A 24,356-nucleotide genomic window follows, 5' to 3' on the forward strand; every position below is an offset into this window, starting at 1 on the left:
ATGATATATAACCATTGTACTGCCTAAAAAATGCTGATGGCTGCGCGGCGACAATCCTTTGTATCTACCGCGCCCGCCCTGGCTAACTTCTGGTTACGGCGGTACAATTGTTTTTTTATATTCCTTCTTTAAAACGGAGGTGATTTTCCACGAGGTTTGTGTCGTCCGCGCGTCACACTGTGCTGTGTGTTTGGTGTCTTTTGTGTGATTGGGTAAGGCAGCATGCAATAAATGTACGAACTTCCAATCACAACGAGTGTAAAATGTTTAGGGGCTTTGTCCGCTTGAATGAACCCGACTCCTTTGCGGCGGCGGTGACTAGTGGAAACTCCTGAGCCTTCCGTAGTAGAGAGATTAAATTACAACACAGTGTTTGAAATAGGGAAAACACACCTCGCACAAGCAGACGATCTTGTCGCTATGCGCGACCTATTCTGTTTCTTTAGTCGCAAACAGAAAAATTAGGTCGCAAATGCGACCAAATACCCCTTAATTTGCAGCCCTGTAATGGGATAATTTTAAGATCCAATAAAGTTTCCCCTTAGAGGTGTTCCCCAAATTGAATTTGGGTTAGCCATAGTGTTGACAAATAACAATGTCTTCCCTTTGTTTGTTTAAAAATCAACAATATCAAACTAGTGCGATGTGCCCAAATATGGTAGTGATATGACATCATCTTGTCCATATATGGGCGCATCACATTTTTTTATCACAAAGTTTGATAGTGTAGACTTATAAACAATAACAACTAAAACTATTATCTAACGATATATTTTCTGACAGTACTTGCTTTTGGATGTGTACGAAATATAAAGGTTTTCAATATTTGTTTTTTTTTTTTTTTTAGAATGAGTCACTGATTGTTACTTTATTACCAGCAGGCCATTGTCCTGGCTCAGTCATGTAAGTTTTTGAATTCTGAACTTCAGGTTCCACAAGTAGTTGAATTGATAATGTATGTAAATGGGAATTAATAAACTGCTGTATATTAAATCCTACCCCCTAGAATATGAAACTGCTCTCCTTGGCCATGGTTATGGTGTTAGAACAAGTTTTCCCGGACAAGGACTACCTCCAGTTTACACATCTGCGTCCTCTGCACCATAAAGAAAGCAGTTCATCTTTCGAAAGAGTACGGGTTACCATGGTGTACTGGTTCATCTCAGCTATTTGAAATTTATATTTATACTGGGTAACCTCTTCAGTCAAAGACTGGTCTCCCAGAGGGCCCAGTTGGTGATCAGTGGCTGTGATGTACTAATACACCGGGGTAACCCCCTACTCGTCTCGAAAGATGTACTAGGTTCTTTGAAGTGCACACGAGCTAGATGTGTACACTGGACCTACGGTTTATAGTCCTTATCCGAGAAGACTCGTTCTACCACCAGAACCATGGAGTGAGTGAGCCTCGAACCCCTGCCGTTGTTATGGCTACGTAATTACGGTTCCACTGTCTTAACCGCTCGACCACTCACTCACTTGATGAAAGACAACAGTTGTACGACATAAATGGAACCATAGTTCAAATAAGCCTGGTTGGCCGATTCCGCCACATTTACATTTGATAGTGAACTTAATATACTTTTATTGATTTTTTTCTTGTAGGTTTTTGTTTGAAGGAGTCAATGGTGTAGTTTTGTATACTGGTGATTTTCGTTTAAGTAAAGGTGATGCTGCCCTCATATCTCATCTACATTCTGGTTCAAGGTAAACATGTTGCCTAAACTATTTTTTTTCATAACATTGACATTAGAATCAAACAATTAAGCCTATTGAATTAAATTATTTAAATTTTGTATTAAAATCTACATAAATAAAGGTTCTGAGCCACAGTGGAGCGCTTACTATGATCAGCACACCAGGAGACAAATCCCTGCTGTTAATGTATCTCCCAATACCCAAGATTTCAATGTTTAAAAAAAGATAGCACCCTCTATAGTGTTGTAAAGCTTTATACACTGTTCACTTTTGATGTACAGTACAGAAAGAAAATACTGCAACTTTACCTACGAAGTAGCTTCGTAGATAGAACGTAGGCTACGTTGTTGGCTTCGTAGGTTCCATTGTTTGGCTTCGTAACCTCAATAAACAACTTTCAATGAGCCACGTTCTGAACTTCGTAGGGAGTTCGTAACCTAAATAAACAACCCTACGATGTTCTTAGTGAAGTAAGGTGTGAAATTAATGTGTTAAATTTAACTGGCGGAGGACAAAGTTGTAAATTAATAAAAAATAAATAATATTTTTTAATCGTAATCTTTTCCTTCGTGCGTTTTTACCTACTCAACGGCGAATAAAAATATAAATTTCCCACGATGTATAACGTAGAGAAAGACACGATCCAACACAGGTGAACCGCAACGAACAGGCCAAATAATAAACATAATATACAGTACCGGACAGAATTATTGCAGATTTTGAACGCATTCAACGCATTGTTAAAGTGTTGACAACGCGTTGAAACTGCGTTGTCCGTTGGCGTTGAAAGTGTTGAGTTCGTTGAACTGTTTATTCAACCAACACAATGTGTTGCGTTGAGTTTGCGTTGAAATAACGAACAATCGGATTTGTATGGTATTTACAGATTGCCAGTGTGTATTAGTAGTAGTAGTAATAGTATAAAATACAGTATTACAAATATTTAAGAAAACAAACATAATGTGTATTTTTCCGCGGAAACCTAGCTTAATATATTACACTAGGCTAGGCCTACTACTCGAGTAGGCCCCGTGTGTATATGAGCCGCGTCTGCCATCACAGTTAAAAGTAGTGGTCATGTCCTTAATTACTGTGTGCCTATATTAACTGGAGTATTAAATACCAAAGTTAAGGCGGCGGTGAATCTTGGAGGCTAGGTCACATCGTAATTAATTATTTCCAAACTAAAAACTTCGCAGTACTGTACTACATTTTTCTCGATTATTTATAAAAACAACGTAGCCTACACCTACACCCGCCGCCATGGAAGGCAACAATACACCACCAACATAACGATCCAGCATGGTCGTCGTCTTTTTCACGCATGCTTTTCGTGACGTGAGGGACGAACTGATCGAAAGGTGAAGAGTTCATTCATTATGAAATAACGCGTAATTAAAAGGGAAAAAATCGTTTAGTTTTATTATTATCCATAAATATATCATTATCATGTATTATATTATAAATTAATTATTGTGATGCCTAACGTAACCCATGCAGAGAAAAGCGTTAAATATAATAACCAAGAAATAGGAATGACCAATTTGATGACAATAGGCAATTTTAGGCGTTTTCTTTAAAATCAAAACCTGTGCCATACCATATTATTCACGCCAAGGTGTAACCCACAGATATTTGAATAACCAAACAATTCAGAATAAAGAACCACTTTATTCTGATGCAAGACAATATATTATTACAGGCGAGGTTTAGGCGTTTTCTCTGTAACATACTATTGTTTTGTTTCTTAATATAATTATATTGGCCTCCTCCTGAAACTGTATGAATGGGATGGGAGTTGCGAGAATATGCGAGCGAACAGCCAACATTTAAATCAGTTTACAGTGTGATGCTTTTCAAAACGCGCAACGTTTTCAACGCGTTCAACGCTATGGGATTCAATTGTTTAACGTCGTCAATGAACGGTCAACGGGTTCAACACATTCAACACGCTCTATTGTTAACGTATTCAAAACGCTTTTTGTACTTAAAAATGTAATGTTGTTCGATTTATAAAGATTTAAATTGGTTCATGGGTGTCGGACACGTCAAATTTTTTAGTTCTTTCAAATTACATTACAACAAACAATGGGACAATTATAAAATAAAAACCAAAATAGAGAAACAATATTTTAACTTTATCTCTTGAATCTCGAACAGCTAAAAAATGTAGGCCTAAATAAAATTAATTACTTCGTCGTCATTAACGATCGTTAAATACGTCATAACACACGTGGTGTTTTTCTTGAGGAAACCAGGGTGGCGGCCTCGTGTGTTGATGTCAGTAATTTCCACGTTGTTTGATTTTACGACGTGAGATCGTGTTTTCCCCCGGAAGGCCTACAGTACAGTGTTAACTGTTAGACTTGGCATCGACCTTATTATTCGATGTTTTCCTTCACTAAACACTGGGAAATATCACTGTGTGTTTTACTTGGTAACTGTCCGTTCAATACTTAAAAATATATCTAAGCTTCATATATATTTTTTATTTATATTAAAATATCTGGTAGTGACTGCCGATAGGTATTTTGCCTGTTGTTGTTACTGATCGTTCAGGCGTGCAATCGGCCAGTCTAGCGCTGCAGCAGCTAGCGTTGAAATAACTAATTGTTTACTTGACATGCTGATAATGACTTTCGTTGAATAAACAACTAAACGTTGAAAGCCGTTCAACGCAACGCAAACACAACGCAACGACAACGTGTTGAATGCGTTGGGATTTTTGCAATAATTCTGTCCTGTACTGTAGCGAACGTCCAGTCCCATCCAGAAACGATGCCGAGAAAAAAATATCGTAAACAATTCATTCTAAATATAGCATCAGGACGTTCAATCGGTCGCTCAAAAAGACTGCCGACAGAAGACCGTAATTAATACAGACCTAGTTTTTTTTTGGTCACATGGCATGAAACGCGATACTCTGCTTACCGCAATCTCTCACATGTTTTTTTTACTCAGTACGAGCACGAGAGGGTGGCTACCGTCTGACGATGATAAAACAGTAATTAAGATCGTGTACCTGGATTTTGTGTCACATGACATGAAACATAATACTCTCTCTAAACTGCTCAGCTCACATGTTTTTTCCCCCTCCAAATTCTGGTCGGGCCTTTTTCTTTATACATGTCGTAATCATTTTAAAAGGCCTATTATGTAATATGTTAAATCTTAATATGGAATATATATTTATTTTGCATATATTTTGTTGGTGTCCTAGCCTAGGTGTCGTTGTTTTTATAATTTGCTAACCCAACAAGGTAGGAATAAATAATTTATAGTGTAGGCCGCCGAAACAGGCTAGGCCTACCTAGCATCGACTCTCTCTACGTGAGCTGAGGTTCACCGGCCCGATGTCGTTTTGTCGGCGGATTTCCGTCCAAATTAGGATAACCGATGCGTAGGGCGGCTACAAAAATTGACCTACTATCTTTAGGTAGGATTTTAATTAGCAAACAATACATTGTTTGTTTGCATTGTCCATGCTTCTACAAACCACCCTACGATCGAGGCGTAGCCTAGATTTCATAACAATACATCGTAGGCTACGAACAATACATCGTAGGCCTAGGCTAAGAACAATACATCGTAGGCTACGAACAATACATCGTAGGAGAGAACAATACATCGTAGGCTACGAACAATACATCGTAGGAGAGAACAATGACCTACGTTCTACCTACGATCTACCTACGAAAGCCTACGCATAGATACGAAGCAGTAATTTCTTTCTGTACTGTATCTGTCGTTTAGCAAAGTTCTGTATTGTACAAAACCTACACAGGATCCAATTAACATCTTGTTTGCACTCTCTGAGAAAATTTGAACTTTGTCAAATTTGAACTTTATCTAACTTTATCTTCGACGTTCAAATCACCTAGTGGAAAACAAGCTTTACATTGCATTTCTTGTATACTTAATGGTACTTTTTTGTATTTAATTTCACAGTATAAAAGACATAAAATGTATATATGCAGACACAACATTTTGTACTCCAATGGCTATGCATATTCCAAGCAGGGTAAGTTTTATTTTTATTTTTTATTTTATTTATTTTATTCAATTTTCAGGCACAACAATACATGACAATACAGCAGTGCAGCACCCTGAGGATTGCCATGAGTGCAAAGCACTATCGAGATGGCTCTCCAAATACTGCACTAGAACATATAAGACAAACATATACACAAGATGCTCTACATAGACAAAGACTTATTATTAAGTCTTTGGGAGTGGAGTTGTAAATTGTCATGAAAAAAAACCCCTGACATATGACAGGACTTGAACCCAGGACCCTTAGATTGGTAGCCAAGCATCATAACCACCAAGCCACAGCTCCACTCCCAAGTTGTGTATCTCATTAAAGGGAAGTATGTAGAAATGGTGTCGGAACAAAATGCAATTTGCCTGAGAAAAATACAAACAATTATCTGTAATGGTTTATGTAAAGGAATAGGTTATGATACTCTTTGTACAACAAGTTTGGATTATTAATATTGTAATGATTTTGAGAATGATTATAGATTAATTTATTTGAAAAATGTTAAATTGTCGTATGCATGCTTAACAAGTTTAATATTTAAAATCAAAACTTGACATGATCTGTATTATAACTTTATTTAAAAGTTGGTGAGGGCATGATGTTGCATTCTCCTCCGTTTTTTAAGAGAGGGTTTGAATATAAAAATTGTAATTTACTTTTTCTTATTTATTTCACAATAGGAACAATCACTTGACTCTTTACTGGATCTTGTGGGCAGGTAAAATTAAAAAAAAATAACCTTTTAGTAACCGTGTTAAAAAATTAACACCAATTTGTTGGCAGCTAGATTGTACATTCTTTCTTTCAGGCATATATCGAAAAGTAAAGAAAACCATGTGAAAATGGTGTGCAGAGCAAAGTACGGCTATGAGTATTTATTTGTTGAACTGAGCAAAGCATTCAATATGAAGGTAAAGATATTGAATTTTTATAAACAGGAAGACAAAATAAATATAACACCTACATATACAGACGTACCTATAGTAGAATACTGATATGTACCGAAGAAACACCATCACAATCACATCACTTAAAGATAGGATAGATATGCAGGGCTGCAAATTAAGGGGTATTTGGTTGCATTTGCGACATAATTTTTCTGTTTGCGACTAAAGAAACAGAATAGGTCGCGCATAGCACGACAAGATCGTCTGCTTGCGCGAGTTGTTTCAAATTGAAGTCAGGTGTGTTTTCCCTATTTCAAACACTATGTTGTAATTTAATCTCTCTACTACGGAAGGCTCAGAAGTTTCCACTAGTCACCGCCACCGCAAAGGAGTCTGGTTCATTCAATTCAATCGGTCGCTCAAAAAGACTGCCGACAGAAGACCGTAATTAATACAGACCTAGTTTCTTGGTCACATGTCATGAAACGCGATACTCTGTTTTACCACCGCAAACCTCTCGCACGTTTTTTTACTCGGTACGAGAGGTGGCTACAAAACAGTGTACCTGAATTTTGCGTCACATGAAACGTAATACAGCTCTAAACTAAACCACAATTCGCACGTTTTTCTCCTTCAAATTCTGGTCGGGCCTTTTGTCGTAATAATAATTTACAAAGGCCTATGTTAAATCTTAACATGGAATATATATTTATTTTGCATATATTTTGTTGGTGTCCTAGCCAAGGTGTTGTTGTTTTTATAATTCGCTAAACCAAGGTAGGATTGAATCATAGGCCGCCGAAACTCTCTCTGCGTGAGCTGAGGGCATCGGGCCCGATGTCGTCTCGTCGGCGGATGTCCTGCCAAATTAGGACAACCGATGTGTAGGGCGGCTACAAAAATTAACGTCTAGGATTTTAATTAGCCAACAATACATGTTTTTTTCCATTGTTCATGCTCCTAACATTGGTGGTGTTTACAAATTACTAACCCTACGAACCACTCTACGATCGATGCGTAGATATTATCATAAAACATACGTCGTAGGCAACGAACAATACTTTGGAAATTGCAGAACGTTTAGCGAACAACAATGACCTACGATCTATTTACGCGTAGGCTACGAAAGGTTACGCGTATATACAAAGCAGTAATTTCTTTCTGTACCGTAAAAATAATAGATCTTGCGTGAATATAAGTGGCGCATCAGGACCAGTGCCTAAATATCCCCCCCCCCAAGCGGGGCCATTGGCGGCCCCCTGACCCCCAGCCTAAGGTTGTATTTCATTTTTATACCCCCCCCCCCCCCCTCCCTCCCCCCCCCCCCACTAAACTTAAACGGATCTGCGCGGATGGGGTTTGAGGGAAGGGGTTAGTTGTCGATGAAAAGGTGCTACAAAAAAAATTGGTGGTGCTACCAAAAATTATTATGAGCCATCATACAAATTTGATAGTGCTACCAAGTAAAAAAGTTAATTTGCAGCCCTGATATGATAGACATACTGTACTAAGTATCGCCAATCTTCTGTGGAGAAATATTATTTTCTTTCCCAAATGACAAAGGACCTTAGCTTAACGGGGAAAAAATAAATAAACCAGCAATTTTCCTAACTAACCAACAAATTGACTAAAGCTTTGTCTACACTATCAAACTAGTTTGACAAAAAAGTGTGATGTGCCCAAATATGGTAGTGTTATGACATCATCATGTCCATATACGGGCACATCACATTTTTTTGTCACATAAAGTTTGATAGTGTAGACAAGGCTTAAGAAAACAGAACAGGAAAAAAAGCCTGAAAACGGAATCTTGCCATCAAGTTTCATAATGATGTAAGCATCTAACTATAATGCCTAACAAACTGTATCGACAAAAAACATCAATTAATATTTTTTTTTGAATTGAAATATATATTTATACTGGGTAACCTCTTCAGTCAAAGACTGGTCTCCCAGAGGGCCCAGTTGGTGATCAGTGGCTGTGATGTACTAATACACCGGGGTAACCCCCTACTCGTCTCGAAAGATGTACTAGGTTCTTTAAAGTGCACACGAGCTAGATGTGTACACTGGACCTACGGTTTATAGTCCTTATCCGAGAAGACTCGTTCTACCACCAGAACCATGGAGTGAGTGAGCCTCGAACCCATGCCGATGTTATGGCTACGTAATTGCGGTTCCACTGTCTTAACCGCTCGGCCACTCACTCACTCACTTTTATACTTATCAACTTCCTCAATGTTACTGGAATTATAATATGACCTTTACCCTTTATCTTGCTCTTTCTCATCCAGGTTCATGTGTCTTCATATATGATGATGCATTATCAGACAGTGTCAGAGTTAGCAAGTCACATGACATCAGACGGTACAAGCACACAACTACATGCATGTGGCTATACCACCTGCAATGTAGCCGACACTGGTAATACGATAGTCATCAAGCCTAGCACAATGTGGTTTACAAGCAATGCCCAACCTGAGGACATTCTTAAGTAAGTCTAATGCTAAGCGAGTCGAAATGAGTGAGTTGTCGAGAGGTTAAAACATTGGAACCGTAATCCATAGCCTTATGGCAAGGGTTCGATGGTCACTCACTCCATGGTCAGATGAACCCAATCCATGTACAGCATAGGTCTATAAAGACAATCATTGCTGCTTGTGTCTCAAAATCAAAATATATTTACCATCAAAAGGCATGGTCCAGGTCCCTGCCACAGTGTGTTGACTCTTCAGCCACCCCTAGTCTTCCGTCCCGAATCAAAAGTCCACTATTTACTATTTTTTAATAATAACCGATAATATTTTAATATAATAAGTATGAGTTTAGTTACATTCATTGCAAATACTAAATTGTGTTTTTTTTTTGTGCAGAAAAATTGATGATTCCTATTACAGATTGTGCTTTTCATTTCATTCTTCCTACAGTGAGGTAAGCTTTCTTTCCATTCTGCCAACTAAATTTGTAATGATTTATAAAATATTACCAATTTTCTTATACAGTTTAAAGTCTAATTGTAGAAATTTAAAGTTTTTAGGTCCAAATACACAAATTCTTTAGTGATTTATTTTGTTTGAGTTGCATTACTAAATGGGGCAATAACATTTATATCGATTCCCCTAAACAGGTGGTGTAATTTATTACTCTAATCACTTCAGGGTCTTGTGGCCCATAAGGTTGCAGTATACTCTTAGAGCTCCTTTTGTTTCTGGCAACTTGTTGGCTTGGATTTCCTTTTTCTTTCTCGACATAGTTCTTGGACGAACTATTCCTCGTCTTTCATGTTTCCATTTCCTTGCTATTATACAATTTCTGGTGTAGTTTTAGCACCATTAAAGCCGTAGTGGTCTAATGGTAGGATGTCTGCCAAGCACAGTATATTACACAAATAACTACTTAAAAATGAATACTGGGCGGTTTGGAGATTTTATGCCTTATTTTATTCAGATGAAATAATATTGTTTCTAGATTCGTGACTTTATTGGGTATCTGAAACCATGGCAGGTGAAAGCAAATGTTATACCAATGAAATGTAGTGAAGAAGACATCATTGAGAGGTAAGAATAGTAGTAGTATTGAGGCAAATGAATGAGGTAAAATTGCCTGTATAAAGAGGTAATAGATTTTACCGAATCTTGAATGAAGAAAGGTTTGTTTACAATAAAAAACACTTGACTCCCGTTATTAATATTGTTAAACTTCAGTCCCCATGCTGCATGCTGTCAACACTAGATTGTAGTAGCTTTCAAAAGGTAAAATATATGCGGTCCAGACCGGACTTAATATTTAAACTTTAGTAACAGGTTCTTCATAATTTACAGTGTGTATCAAAATATGTATTAAAAAAAAGTAAACGAGGGAATTTCCATCTTTGGGCAGAGAATGAGCGTAACAAAAAGCAGAAATGTCAATCATTTTGTAGTCGAAGTGTTAATTAATGATTTTAATAGAAGGCACTTTTTCCGAACCTTCTAATTTACGAACACCTCTCAGAACAAGGGTATGTAAATGAGAAGGTTGACTGTACTAACCAATTTACATTGAGGCAAAATAACATTACTTTGATAGACTGTCTGATTTGGTGAGAGTTCCTGTTGTTTCAACAAACGCATCATGTTCAATTAAAACGGAAAATCTTTACAAACCACTGGGGTCGCTGAAAAAGAAGCCTGCGAAGAGGAAACAAAAAGGTGAGTTCAGAGCTTCTTGATTCTTGTTCTCGGTACTGTATCTACAGTTTTTCCAGTATCATGACAAATATGGTGATACAGCATCACAAGTGTACTGATTGATTATTGTATTACTAATGGCTGAAATGTTCGTTAGAATGGTTTTCATGTACTATTGGATTGTTTTTATAGCATATTCTAAAGGAACAATATACAGTAGAAACCCTATTCAGGGAACACCTTCAGAACCAACAAAATTCTAGCATAACTATTACCCTCCTGTAATATTAAAACATATATTTCTGTGGAAGTGAGTTAAATTATAGAAATATACTCTTAATAGAATAGAGGTGTCCCTTTAATATAGATTCCCCCCAATAGAGGTTCTACTGTGTTTTTGCAGGTAATGGTGTTTTTTTATTTCTGTATATCCACAGAAAACAGAATTCTTTTCTATTAGAGTTGCTGTTGAGTTGTAACATGTTTTATGACTAATGAGCGCCCTTTTGACCAAAAGATTTTGGTCTCATCCCATGCAACGCACCGAATCACTGCTGTAGAATACCAGATTGTTTCATTTGATGTTAAAAAGAAAATGTTTTATACAGATTTTCTGTAAGCTCAAGAAGAAGAAAATCGTGGGTCATAGCAATGTATAGAAGCTAAGCAATGTACTATCTTATTTTAAGCTTAGTTTAGTAGGCAGTCTAAGTGTACTCCGGCCTATGATGTATGGAAACTATGACATCAAAGGAAAGTTCAGTGTCGCAAAGCAATTTTGGTACTGTAAATAATTGCTTTGCGACAAATGTGTATTGTAATTATAAATGTGCATTTAAAAACAATAACAACACACATCATCGGGTAATGTATATAACAGCTCGAAAATCAATTTAAATATATTACATTTTTTATGGCTACTGTATATATTTTAATTATTAAGCAGAAGCCATATTGAATAACTACAACATTTACCGCAAATCAAGGTTAATGCTTCATTTAATCTGCTAATTCCAGTGTGAAAATAGACCTGTTGCCTGTCCCCTCTTGAAAATAATGTCACAACTTAAAATAGTGTGCCATTTGTTGGCCAGTTCTTCAAAACCTGTTTTAAAACAAGTTTAAGGGTAATGAGTCTAGCAGAAACGACCGATTCAGGTAAAAAATTCTAAGAACAAGGCCATATAGATGGCTGCAGTTGCGTGCTCATTAGTGTTTATTTAATTGTGATTCATGGTTGTGAAGATATGATTACAAACGTGATTTCGTTAAATCGTGCGTAGACCGCATAATTTTTATTGCGCACCGTGAAAACATAACCACATCGATTCCTGGCCATAAGGAATATACTGTGCAAAATTATCTTAGCTAGATTAAACTGATACCAAGATAAGGTCAGAAAGCGATAAAACGCATAGTGATACCGGACCGACAGACCGAGTGAACTATAGAGTTGCGTCCACGCGACTAAAAATAACCATCCAATTTTTAAAGGATTTACTCTTATATCAACAGTATTTCAGAAATGGGCATTTGAATCTGGTAATGATACTGGCAATTTTTTACTTTTATTTTATAAAAAATGGGTTTTTTGTTTCCCGTACACATTCTCCGCAGCAAGGTATGTACAGCATGATGTGTAATGTTAAATTCAGTTTGTTTTGTCTTTGTAATTGATTTAAATAGCTATCAAAATCAGTTTCAAATTCATTTAGTGCTTAGGTTGTTTTCTTATCTATGGTGGGAAATCTTTGTGGTTGTCTTAAGAATGCGTTTTTTTAACATAAAAATCATTAAAAAGGAAGATGGAATGTGGTTTCAAGAAACAAAGAAGTCTTGTATGAAAGAGACTCCAGTTTTGGTTCTTGGTTTATTTTACCCAAATTGTCTTGTTTGTAGGCATTAACTCCTGGGGTCTCCATTCCTGGAGTCTCTGGGTTTTTATGAACTTCTTAGCCTATAGTCAATAACCTTCTCAACCCTAGGCTTACAGACTTTATCCAGGATAATACACTAACTAAGCTGGGCTGCTGCCTTTGTCTTACTCAACATACAGTATTTCCGTTTTCTGCATCATTCATCTAGTTTTCTTTTATTTCTTTATACGAAAAGTATTAGCTTCTGAATTCCATAATTTTTTCTAGTTTAGGGATTTTGTTTGTTTATTTATTAATCTGGATCCATACTGATGTATAATTGTTGCTAATATTGGATTGAATTTAAATTGTCATCCATTATTAGTTACGGGCCTTACAGAGAATAAATCCTGTCGATATATGATGCCACACATAATGTGTTAATATTGTTCCATCCTGATGTATAATCTGTTAGTTCCATAATACGATTGTCTGTTGTCTTGAAATCTTACAAACTTGGTTTTGTCAATAATTGTGATGAGCCACCAGAATCAACTAATATTAATAAGCTATGTACATTAATATTGGTGATGATTGGTTCAAAGGTTGAAGGTCAACGAATGCTCATCCTCATGGATACTAATGCTATTCCAAACATAAAACTAAAAAATAGTAATAATATACAACAAAGACATACAGTAATGCTGTTTTGATTATATTGTACAAATTTATTTACAATGTACAGTAACATACATTATGTTCAATTTAGGCATGCATATTGCCAACTCTCTGGTGTCAGGTCTCCAAAATGGTCGTATAACTGTAAAGAGTTACTTTTTCTGTCACCATCCATATCTTGAATAGGCAATTTAGACAGAACCCCAGTAGGCAAATCTCCCTTCAAAAGTTTTATTTCAATTTTCGCTGAATCGCTATATTCTTAGATTTGAGGTGGTCTGCAGAGAAACAAAAGGGATAACAGTTTTTGATTTCAAGAAGTTTCTTGAAGCTTGGATTTTAAAAACAACTCCTAGTCATATGTTATTGTATGGCACCAATTGTTCCCTTTCTCCTAACAAGCATGATTTATGTTTTCTTTTGTGATTTTGTTTAATACTACATCCACAATCATGATACAAACCATTTGAGTTGTCACCAGAAAAGGAGCCCAGTGTTGATGTTTTGAAAAATGAGATATAATTATAGTAGTATTATTATATATTATATTATATTATTATTAAGGTATAAAACTTATTTCGCTTTTTCAAACCAAAGTTAGAAACGGAAAACGAATGCTTGTCAATGGTAGTTAGATAATGCAAGTTGCAGAAGGTTTTGAAGCATAAAGTGATCACCATGCAATTCCTTCTGTTGGATAATAGGCAATTCATGCATGTATAGTGCTGCAGATATCATGCATCATCAACACAAGCACATGGGTGGCTAGTGTCACATGTTCTGTGTTACCATTTCTGCATTTGCGCTCAATCAAAGTCTTCCATCTCATTTAACAAAATCACCTATGTCGGCAAAGCCAACTAACTGTCCTGTACGGCTATTGTAAACAAGTTTGGATTTTATCTATTTTTTCCAGAAGAATTGAAACATTTCTTTCATGTGGTTGCATATTTTGCAATTTGTTGTCAACCAAGATTCTTTCTATTAAATTTTCATGTAGACCAGGAGTTGGTGTACTAAAATGTGTATATTTTTGCAATGTCTTTGCATGTGGAAGTTTCAATAAGCCGCTATTAGGTCATAACCGGATGTGGATTAACCAAACATATTATTACTGTATTTTATAAGGGCCTAGGCTATTACAATGATTTTTGACCAATTGCTTGGCAATGGTACTACTTGGTACTTACTTGGTGGTTGTCCTCTTGAATACTCCACAAGGAAGCCTGAAAAAGAAGCCTTGCGGGGAATGGCTTATTTTTTTTTTCTTTGCTGTACTATTTATTCTGTATCAACAGTATATATATTTCTTTTACAGCAATAAAAGTGTAATTTGAATAATCGTAATGAACAGAAAACGTGGTATTTGATACAAAATGGGTTATGTAACGAGCCAAAGCTCTTAAACACATTACCCTTTCTAATTCGCAAAAACAATAAAAGTAAAAATATCAAATAAAAATTAATATTTATTTTTTTAAATTTCTTCTGTAATTTTTTGCAGACAACACATGCAATGTTTTCCCCTATTCTGAAACTATAGTATTATCCACAACTGCTGACATAACAGTAAAACTGCTTGGGCACTTGTACGACTACCTATAGTTATTTATGTATTCCTGTGTATATCTTCTTATTCTGTCTGCTAAAGTTATCGTAGCACAACAGGTTTCTCTATGGGATAGGATTAAAATTATTTATTAGTCTAATGTTTAAAACCGCTTTAATCTCTGTATCTTTCGACACTGAATTCTATAACTTAAATTATTCAGGTTATTCAGCATTTGTTGTTTTGCTGATAGTTTTTTATACATTGTTTAAGAAATGTTTGTCCGTTGCTGAAACATTTAGTTGGATTTTTTTGTCTAACCTGTCATTAATGAGTAGAGCACCTTGCATTTGCCTGTTGAATATATCAAGCTTTGTAATTGCCAAAATTGTGTCGCAACCCTTCATCTGAAGGAAAACAAATTATATTTTGTTACATTCTATTACATTTTTTGCAATTTTGAGGCTTATTTTCAATTTTTTTTCAAGCAGATTATGTATTCTTAAAAGTAATTTTACCTTCAAGTATAGTTCCCCAACTTCAAATCTGAGCATATCATCAGCGCATGATTCATTGGACTCCACAGATGCTGGTAACTGGACAAAAGCAAGAAAAAAAAAACCCATTTTATACACAATCATTATTATTGGTGGATTGAACTTTGCTTATGTAGGGTAAACATTGCAATAGTCTTAGATCAAGACTTAACTCTTTGATCTATTGTTTAATAGATATTATTACATAATATGTAAGCAATTATGTCGTGGTTGCCTAATTATTTTTGCAGTAAAATAATTATTTAAGTTACAAACATATTAACAGGATATTGAAACTGTAAAACACCATTTATTTTTATCAGGAAATTCCAATATTGTAAAACACCACAATAATAAGAAAAAAGTGCATAATTATTATTAATCCTAATTTTCTGAATTACAGAAAAATTGAAAACAATCCAATTTTAATGACAAAAAATAAATACCTGTTGCATCCATTTTCTATTTCTACATCTGTTATAGAAATCTTTGGCATTCACCGCCTTCAGTATTCACAACTAAAGAATGTGTGAACTTATCCACTTCTTTCACTTGTAATGATGTTCCGTGTACTATAACTTTGTCCTCGGATGTCAAAGTTTGTAAAAGAGAAAGCATTGTGTGTATATACTAAAAAAATAAAACATTAAAATAACTATAACACCATACTTGGTCCTTTCTTCTTCATCCGTAAGGTAGTTTATCTATAAACAAAATATTAAGTTTACTGGTTAAAACTTGAACAGTATTTAAACTTCTTAACTTGTTTCCAAATTCAATGTGCAATGCCATTCCAATTTCTTGGTGGGTTGTTGTTGAAGATATTTAAGTATTTGCTGCCTGCTCTGGGCCAACTTTATTTGAAAACACAATGGGTGTGATTCAATTCAGTTTTCATTACATTTACATCAAATACTGTACATACAATTAATAATTATAATTTAAATATAATAATTGGTCTAATAAGAAAATAATATTGGTACAGAATAAGGGTTTATATCTAATTAAATTATCTAAAAAAAGATTTTGTGAACTGTGCGTACACAAAAAGACTTTTGCTGATCATACTGTATCGTGATGCAGTAAAATGATGCAGCAATGATGTGAAATTGTCTAGTATAAATACAAAAATGTCTTGTTTTTAATTTATCCCCCATTCCTGCCCATCATGCATTGTGCAAGATAGACGATTATATTGATGTGATTCTTTTTTTGAAATATTGAAAGGTTATGATTGGATGTTTTGTGGATGTATGTATATTTTTGGTATGGTTTTTGATGAATTGAGGATAATGCTCACAAGTGATAACACTTAATAATTAATATCATAATTGATAGTTAATATAATTTTTCTGTCCCAAATTTTTAGAGTATACAATGTGTACATTTTTTTTTATACCTTTCTCTTTTTTTTGTGGATACATTGGACTGTTCTGCAACATTTGAAGTTGACGCTTTTGTTGTAACTTCATCCTCAGTTGGAAGAGGTGCAGCATTATCCCGGGTTGCCACAGTGCAAAACTCCATTATTTTTCATAGAGGTACTGTACCACTGTCTTGCTGATGTCATACCTGGTGATGGAATTATTTCGCATTCTCCAATGGGAAGCTGATTGGGGTTCTTTAACAGCTGAAAGTGTTTCTCCTCTTGGTTAATATACTCTTTAGTGTAAATGACGCCTGGTTCATCCTTGCTGAATCTGTAATTATCATTTGATTTTGTTTAATAAACTGGAAGGTGTATTTAAACAAACTGAATGAAAGAAGAAAGTTAGCTTTAATAATTTTATAATTGCCTCATGTGGTGACTTGATGCCTGGCAACGGACAGAAGTACTTTCACAGAAAGACAGACAGAACTTCTTGCCAGTTCAATGTTGGTACATTCACTCTACCATCTTCCCATCCAACTACTCTTGCAATGTTAGTGCTTTGTTTGGATTAGTTTTCCCATCACATTAACAATGTCATTAAGACTTCTATCCTGTTGTTTGAAAACAACATCCGGCTACTATGAAGTATAGCCTAATGGAGTCGTATTGACCTGTAATACATCTCCACACAAGATACCGCAACATGTATTTGTTTTTGTTTAGCCCTGAACAGTTCAATGAAACATCCCTTTTGTGTAGGCTTTGAGTTGTGAAAAAGTAATCCAAATATGAAATAGCAGAGTTAGATCCCTTAGAAACGCTATTGCAATGATAATTGATATTTGAAAACAAAAGTTAAGTATGCTGACAATGCTCAAGTTCTCCTTTATCAAGAGCGTGCAGAAGAGGGTAAATTTCAAGATCAGTTGTGAGGTTTCGTTTGTTTGTATGTTCTTTCTCAATTCGTATAACTGTACCGCTATACCACCTACTCTCTCTCCTTGTCCACCTTAAATAAGTGATCAATTCTTTTACCAACAACTAAATTAGGATTTTGTATAAAGTCATTAAAGTTTTTCTTTTTTAAAATTGGGTTTGCTTTTGCTAACAGACATTGTTAATTATTGTTGTAAAAAAACCTCAAACTCATCTTACCAATGTATGAAGATAAATCCTTGCTTACATAATTTAATGTTATCAATTTTGTAAGTTATACAGGTCTTCTTTCAGTCTAATTCAGTCTTTGTTCCTCTGTGGATATTGACACTTATTTGACAAATTAGAAACATTTTTCTCTCTATTGTGTCCATCTCCATTATCTGTGCATGATGATTTAGGATGATAGATCATGCGACAAGTTAACTTCTAGTGAGGTTGTCAACTTGTTGCAGTTTTCATCCCAGAAAGCCTCTAATAACAATGCTGTTTGACCATACTTGTTCTGAATGTCCTGAGCACTTACCTCAATAAGATATTGACAAATGATCCTTATTTGGGATCTCAATATGAATGTTAAGATCACCACATATAATTACATCAGATGGTAGTAGCATAACCTCTGTCAATAACATCTGAAAATTATTGAAAAAGTCTGAATGAGAAAAACCAGGAGGACGGTAAATGTTGCGAATCAGACTTGACAGTTACATGAATGGCCTCGAATGAATTGAAAACTGGAGACATCTCATTCCTTTTACAATGAAAAGAGGATCGATGCAAAACGCCAACTCCGCCCCCTTCTCTTTCTAAGTGACCTTGCATTCAAAACACAAAATTCAACTAAGGATCTATTATTAACTATAGGCCTAATATTAACACCAGCCGGCCAAGCATATATCATTTGGAGACAGTGTAGAATTGAAAACAGTTGTGGAATTACGTTGTTTAACAACATGTTTACCACCACGACAGCCTCTCCTTCGCTTATTTCTATGAATACCATTCACCTTCAAACTTTCAAACACGGAAGAATCTGGGCGAACATAATTATACTGTAGACTAAGAAACTTCTTACAGTAAAAAAAATGATTGTTTTCCAATAAGAAAATCAGCCACCGATTTGTATACTAGTCCCTTTATAGAAAAGAAGGCCATAATCAGATTCAATCAGTCAGTGAAGTGAAGTAAAATAAGACACCAACCACAGCTAGGCCTAGGCCAGTCAATTCAATCAAATCACAACCAGTCAACTGTACCACCACCAAGGGTGAGACAAGGTAGTGAAGCAGGTAAACCAAGCAACACAAACAATAGATACTGGGCCTAGCTAACAGCACAGATTTTTTTATATCAAGTTTTAAGAAAAATAGTTAATTTACAAAAGAATGAATTAAAAAAATATTCCACAAGGTGAAGGAAATGATATATATCAACTCCAGTGGAAAATAAATGCATAAAAAGGAAAATAAACACTGTACAAGGCCACAGCTAATACAGCGCCAGATACCATGTTGGGCTTCTCTCGTTGGTATTTAAATGCATGGATATGGGAAAATTTCTCAAATTTTTGTCATTGCGTCACTATTAACATAACTAATTAATGTTAAACCTCTCATATGGGACCATTGTTGGACCAAAAAGAAAAAGTATGGCATTTCTATGGAGTATGATCTTTTTCACTGAAACCGCACTATGTTTAGTTCTTTAGTTCTAAAAGGTGTTACTGTTTATATAATTATATTTAAATAATGAACTAGGAACTAGCTTCACAGACATTGAATGAGTAGTGCCTACGTACAATGTTTTCAACAATTTCTAAGTTCTGTGTTGTCTCTACGGTGTCCAATCCCTCTGCGGTATCCTGTGTGTTTACATCACCGGTCGCTGCCGCTGCGATAGTTAAGTCGAAGTTACTTGGTTCGGAGGCCGGTATTGGTTCGGTGGCCGGTACTTCAATGTGACGCGGTTCCAGGTCGCTGTCCGATGAACTTGGATCTTCGTTCTTGGGTCCAATAAGAGAAGATAATGTACAGTAATATCGCGTGGTCGAGTGAAAAAAAAGTTGGGTTTGAAAGTTTACATGGCCCGTAATGTAATCATTTTTTTTGCGATCACCTTCCTTTGCCATTGTTATCTCAAAAACCTCCGCAATTTGCAAGCCTTGTTTGGCGTTGTTCTCCATCTCATTAATAATGTCATTAAGACTGCTAACCAAGCTTCTTTGTTTAAAAACATCAAATTTAGCTTTTCTGTTCTTTGGTTGCATTTTGCGATTGGTACACTTTGCTTCTGGCAGCCTGACAGATCCAGCCCAAATCTGACTTTGGTTTTGTGATAGGATATGCGCGATAAACCTTTTCCATATTTTTAGGAAGGTTGTGCAATTCTCAAACCGACAGCCTGTATGATCTGTAAAACATTGAAAGTTAATAAACGAAACTTTCAATCAAATGATGTTGTTATTAATAAAAACATTGTTAAATATTTATTTAAAAAAACCTCACACTCATCTTACCAATGTATCCATGAAGATAAATCCTTGCTTACATAATGTAATGTTATCAATTTTGTAAGTTATACAGCTCTTCTTTCAGTCTAAAATCAGTCTTTGTTCCTCTGTGGATATTGACACTTATTTGACCAATAGAAGCATTTTTCTCTCTATCGTGTCCATATCTCTATATTATCTGTGCACGATGATTTAGAATGATAGACCATGCGAAAAGTTAACTTCTAGTTGTTGCAGTTTTCATCCCAGAAAGCCTCAATGTCCTGAACATTTACCTCAATAAGATATTGACAAATGATCCTTATTTGGGATCTCAATATGATTGAATGAACAAAGATTAACAAGATATTGTTTGAGAGATCTCTTTTAATTTTGCTAAAGTGGTTTAATGTGTTCCATATAATTATGGACTTTTTGGTTGGTCAGGGCAATCTATTTGTTGGCTTGTTTAACAATCGCCAACTTGACTGAACGGTTCCACCCCTTTACTCTATACTCCAATGGCAAAGTCCAGTTTTAACTTCTGGCGAAGGCCACAATGAAATTATAAAAGTAAACATTATGTTGTCACTGAGTGTGAGGTTGTCAACTTGTTGCAGTTCTTGTCCAGCAAGAGAACGGTTTGGTGTTGCTGGATTCTCTTTTAAGTAATCGAAAAAACTTGACACTTGGGTTTCGACCATTCAGTGATAATTTGAAGGGACAGTTTATCTTTCTTAAAAGAGATGTTTTGATGCATACAGTATATAGTTATACATTATTTTGCGTGTTAACATTTGCTCATGATTGTAGTAATGCTCTACAAGTACTGGTACCATTGCAGAAAGCAGCTAATAACAATGCTGTATTGCCATACTTGTTCTGAATGTCCTAAGCATTTAACTCAATAAGATATTGACAAATGATCCTTATTTGGGATCTCAATATGATTGAATGAACAAAGATTAACAAGGTATTGTTTGAGATCCATTTTCTTCTTCTTCTGCGATATTGATATTTTCTTCTTCTTCTGCGAAATTGATATTTTCTTCTTCTTCTGCGATATTGATATTTTCTTCATTCGGTCTCACTTCTTCTAATTCCTCTATTCTTCTGTTAAGATGATAATTCTGATTTTCTAAATACGATACACCAATGGCAACTTCTGGCGAAGGCCACAATGAAATTAATAAAAGTAAGCATCATGTTGTCACTGAGTGTGAGATTGTCAACTTGTTGCAGTTTTCATCCCAGAAAGCCTCTAATAACAATGCTGTATTACCATACTTGTTCTGAATGTCCTAAGCATTTACCTCAATAAGTTATTGACAAATGATCCTTATTGGGAATCTCAATATGATTGAATGAACAAAGATTAATAAGGTATTGTTTGAGATCCATTGTAATTTTGCTAAAGTGGTTTAATGTGTTCCATATAATTATGGACTTTTTGGTTGGTCAGGGCAATCTATTTGTTGGCTTGATTAACAATCGCCAACTTGACTGAACGGTTCCACCCTTTTACTCTATACTCCAATGGCAAAGTCCAGTTTTAACTTCTGGCGAAGGCCACAATGAAATTAATAAAAGTAAGCATCATGTTGTCACTGAGTGTGAGGTTGTCAACTTTTTGCAGTTTTCATCCCAGAAAGCCTCTAATAACAATGCTGTATTACCATACTTGTTCTGGATATCCTAAACATTTACCTCAATATTAAGATATTGACAAATGATCCTTTAAGGAGTGCTTTTTGAAGGTCTAAATTAATTGTCCGGTACTCTTTGACCTCTTTTTGGCATTCGGCTAGTTTCTGGTTTACGGTATCGATTTCTGTTCAGTTTATCTTTCTTAAAAGAGATGTTTTGATGCATATAGTATATAGTTATACATTATTTCACGTGTTAACGTTTGCTCATGATTGTAGTAATGCTCTACAAGTACTGGTACCATTGCAGAAAGCAGCTAATAACAATGCTGTATCACCATACTTGTTCTGAATGTCCTAAGCATTTACCTCAATAAGATATTGACAAATGATCCTTATTTGGAATCTCAATATGATTGAATGAACAAAGATTAACAAGATATTGTTTGAGAGATCCATTGTAATTTTGCTAAAGTGGTTTAATGGCATTTATCAGAGAGTTCAGTTCGGACTTCTTCAGTTTTTTTACTAAACTGTTGATGGCAAAGTTTACGAACCTTCCTGGTCCTCCTTGGCTATGGCAAATTAGATCGTGAACTACAGCATCCATTGACTATTTCTCTCACAATGTACCTGTAGTTTAAACATAATTGTAAATAATGTGGTACGACAAGCAGAAATATCATTTTATCATAATTTCAAAAAGTGGAGTTTGATAACTGGATGTCCATGGTATAAATATAATTCCTGTACAATAAACAAAATCAATTTTTCTTCTTATTATTATATTGTTTTACTTAGCTAAGATACTGTACTGGAAATCGGAAGTTCTTGTGGCCACTGGGAATACTCTACATTGTGTGATTCATTTTGATGTAGATTTCAAAGGTGTCTGGAGAGTGAGTGAATCAGTCATTTTGAAGGCAGTTGCACATTTTCTTTGCTTGTCATTAGGTGTGGTTATGTCCCCAGGATTTTCTTAACATAGTGTTCTTGTTGACTTTTTCACTACTACACTTAAACAAACGAATTTGCATCTTCAAAATGCGCAACAATAAAACATTTCTGTTCTGTTCACTTATACCTGCTAGATAGTCTAGGCTCCAGGTGGCAACAAAGTTGGTTTAACTTTTTAATTTCTTTTTGAAAAAAAAACATGCATGGTGTATGTTTATATTAAGTTATATAAAAAAAACTACATACCAATCGGAACAACATCCCTAAGGAGTGCTTTTTGAAGGTCTAAATTAATTGTCCGGTACTCTTTGACCTCTTTTTGGCATTCGGCTAGTTTCTGGTTTACGTTATCGATTTCTGTTTTATGTTTTTGCATTTCTGACGGTATTTCTCTGCCAGTTAAGACACTTTTAAATATTCTTCTTGTGATACATATTTACTTGTTGAAACAACAGTACAGAGAGGATTTTCCCTCTTTTTTTTTTTTTTTTGATTTCTCTTCTAGTACTGTGCTCAGAGCAGTCTTCTCAGCAGCAGCAATACTTGATTTTTTTTGATTTCTTTAATTGCAAGAATAACAAGAACTATATTAGAAAATGTGTGTTTTGTAATTATAGGATACATAACAAAAGGTGTACCGTAGTGCAAAGGTTGCATTAAACAAATATCCTTTATCCATGAATTTATTTTTGATCAGTAATCATGTAAATATGCACCACTGTTTTAACTATTAACATAATTTAAACCAACATTTTTATGTTGTAAAAGTTATAAATTTTGAACACTTGAAAATAAATGAAAAAGTTAACATTGTTTTTGTTAACTCAATTAGTAAAAATTAATTTAACCAAAATTAAATCAATAGAAATATAAATATAATTACTTACTCTTTCCTTTTTTGCTGATTGTATTAAATCCTCGTCACTTGTTTCATCCACACTTGTGTCAAGGATTTTGGAAACCTTTACTCTTGATTGACTGATAAGCACATCTAGATTTTCCCAGGTATCTATTAAAGCAAAATTATACTGTTAAGATACTTTTGATGGTCCGTTATTTACCATTAAAACTATGGTGCATTGAAACTCCCAAAGCAGTATGTTAATTTATGTAGCAACATAAAAGGTAATCACTATATAATATTAAAAATAAAATAATTTTGAAAATGATTTAAATATAGATAAGACAACTTTATTTGTCCACTAGTGGAAATTACAGTATGATGGCGAGGCCAAGTGCTTCAGACCCTTAACTGGCAATATCTCATGAAGGTGTGGTATACCAAACCAAACTTGGTTGCTTTCAAGTTTTTTGTAACACTTCTTTTGTGATAATCTTTTGGTGGTTTACTTCCAACTACAATACACACTCTGAAACCGTTTGGTAATGCATGTTCTCCCGACACCATATGCGAAACAGACTCTATATGAAACAACTGCTTAAATATTGCAGAAGCAGGCTGCATTTAAACTTGTTCATTTAGCATTGTTAAATTTGTGTGATGGCGCATAATACTTTTTGGTACCACCACCAATATTT

At 35.1% G+C, this 24,356-nt stretch overlaps 1 protein-coding gene across 1 annotated transcript in view; it reads left to right on the forward strand.

Moving 5' to 3' along the window:
- LOC140059186 (protein artemis-like) overlaps positions 1 to 24,356 on the forward strand; it is a 93,673-nt gene that overhangs the window by 12,304 nt on the left and 57,013 nt on the right. The window contains exons 4-12 of the mRNA XM_072105044.1: positions 848 to 903; positions 1,606 to 1,707; positions 5,647 to 5,719; positions 6,421 to 6,458; positions 6,549 to 6,651; positions 8,922 to 9,121; positions 9,501 to 9,558; positions 10,096 to 10,184; positions 10,696 to 10,817. Coding sequence (XP_071961145.1) covers positions 848 to 903; positions 1,606 to 1,707; positions 5,647 to 5,719; positions 6,421 to 6,458; positions 6,549 to 6,651; positions 8,922 to 9,121; positions 9,501 to 9,558; positions 10,096 to 10,184; positions 10,696 to 10,817 — 841 coding nt within the window. The remainder of the gene's footprint in view (positions 1 to 847; positions 904 to 1,605; positions 1,708 to 5,646; positions 5,720 to 6,420; positions 6,459 to 6,548; positions 6,652 to 8,921; positions 9,122 to 9,500; positions 9,559 to 10,095; positions 10,185 to 10,695; positions 10,818 to 24,356) is intronic.

Source organism: Antedon mediterranea, chromosome 9 (assembly GCF_964355755.1).
Source record: "Antedon mediterranea chromosome 9, ecAntMedi1.1, whole genome shotgun sequence".
Taxonomy (NCBI): domain Eukaryota; kingdom Metazoa; phylum Echinodermata; class Crinoidea; order Comatulida; family Antedonidae; genus Antedon; species Antedon mediterranea.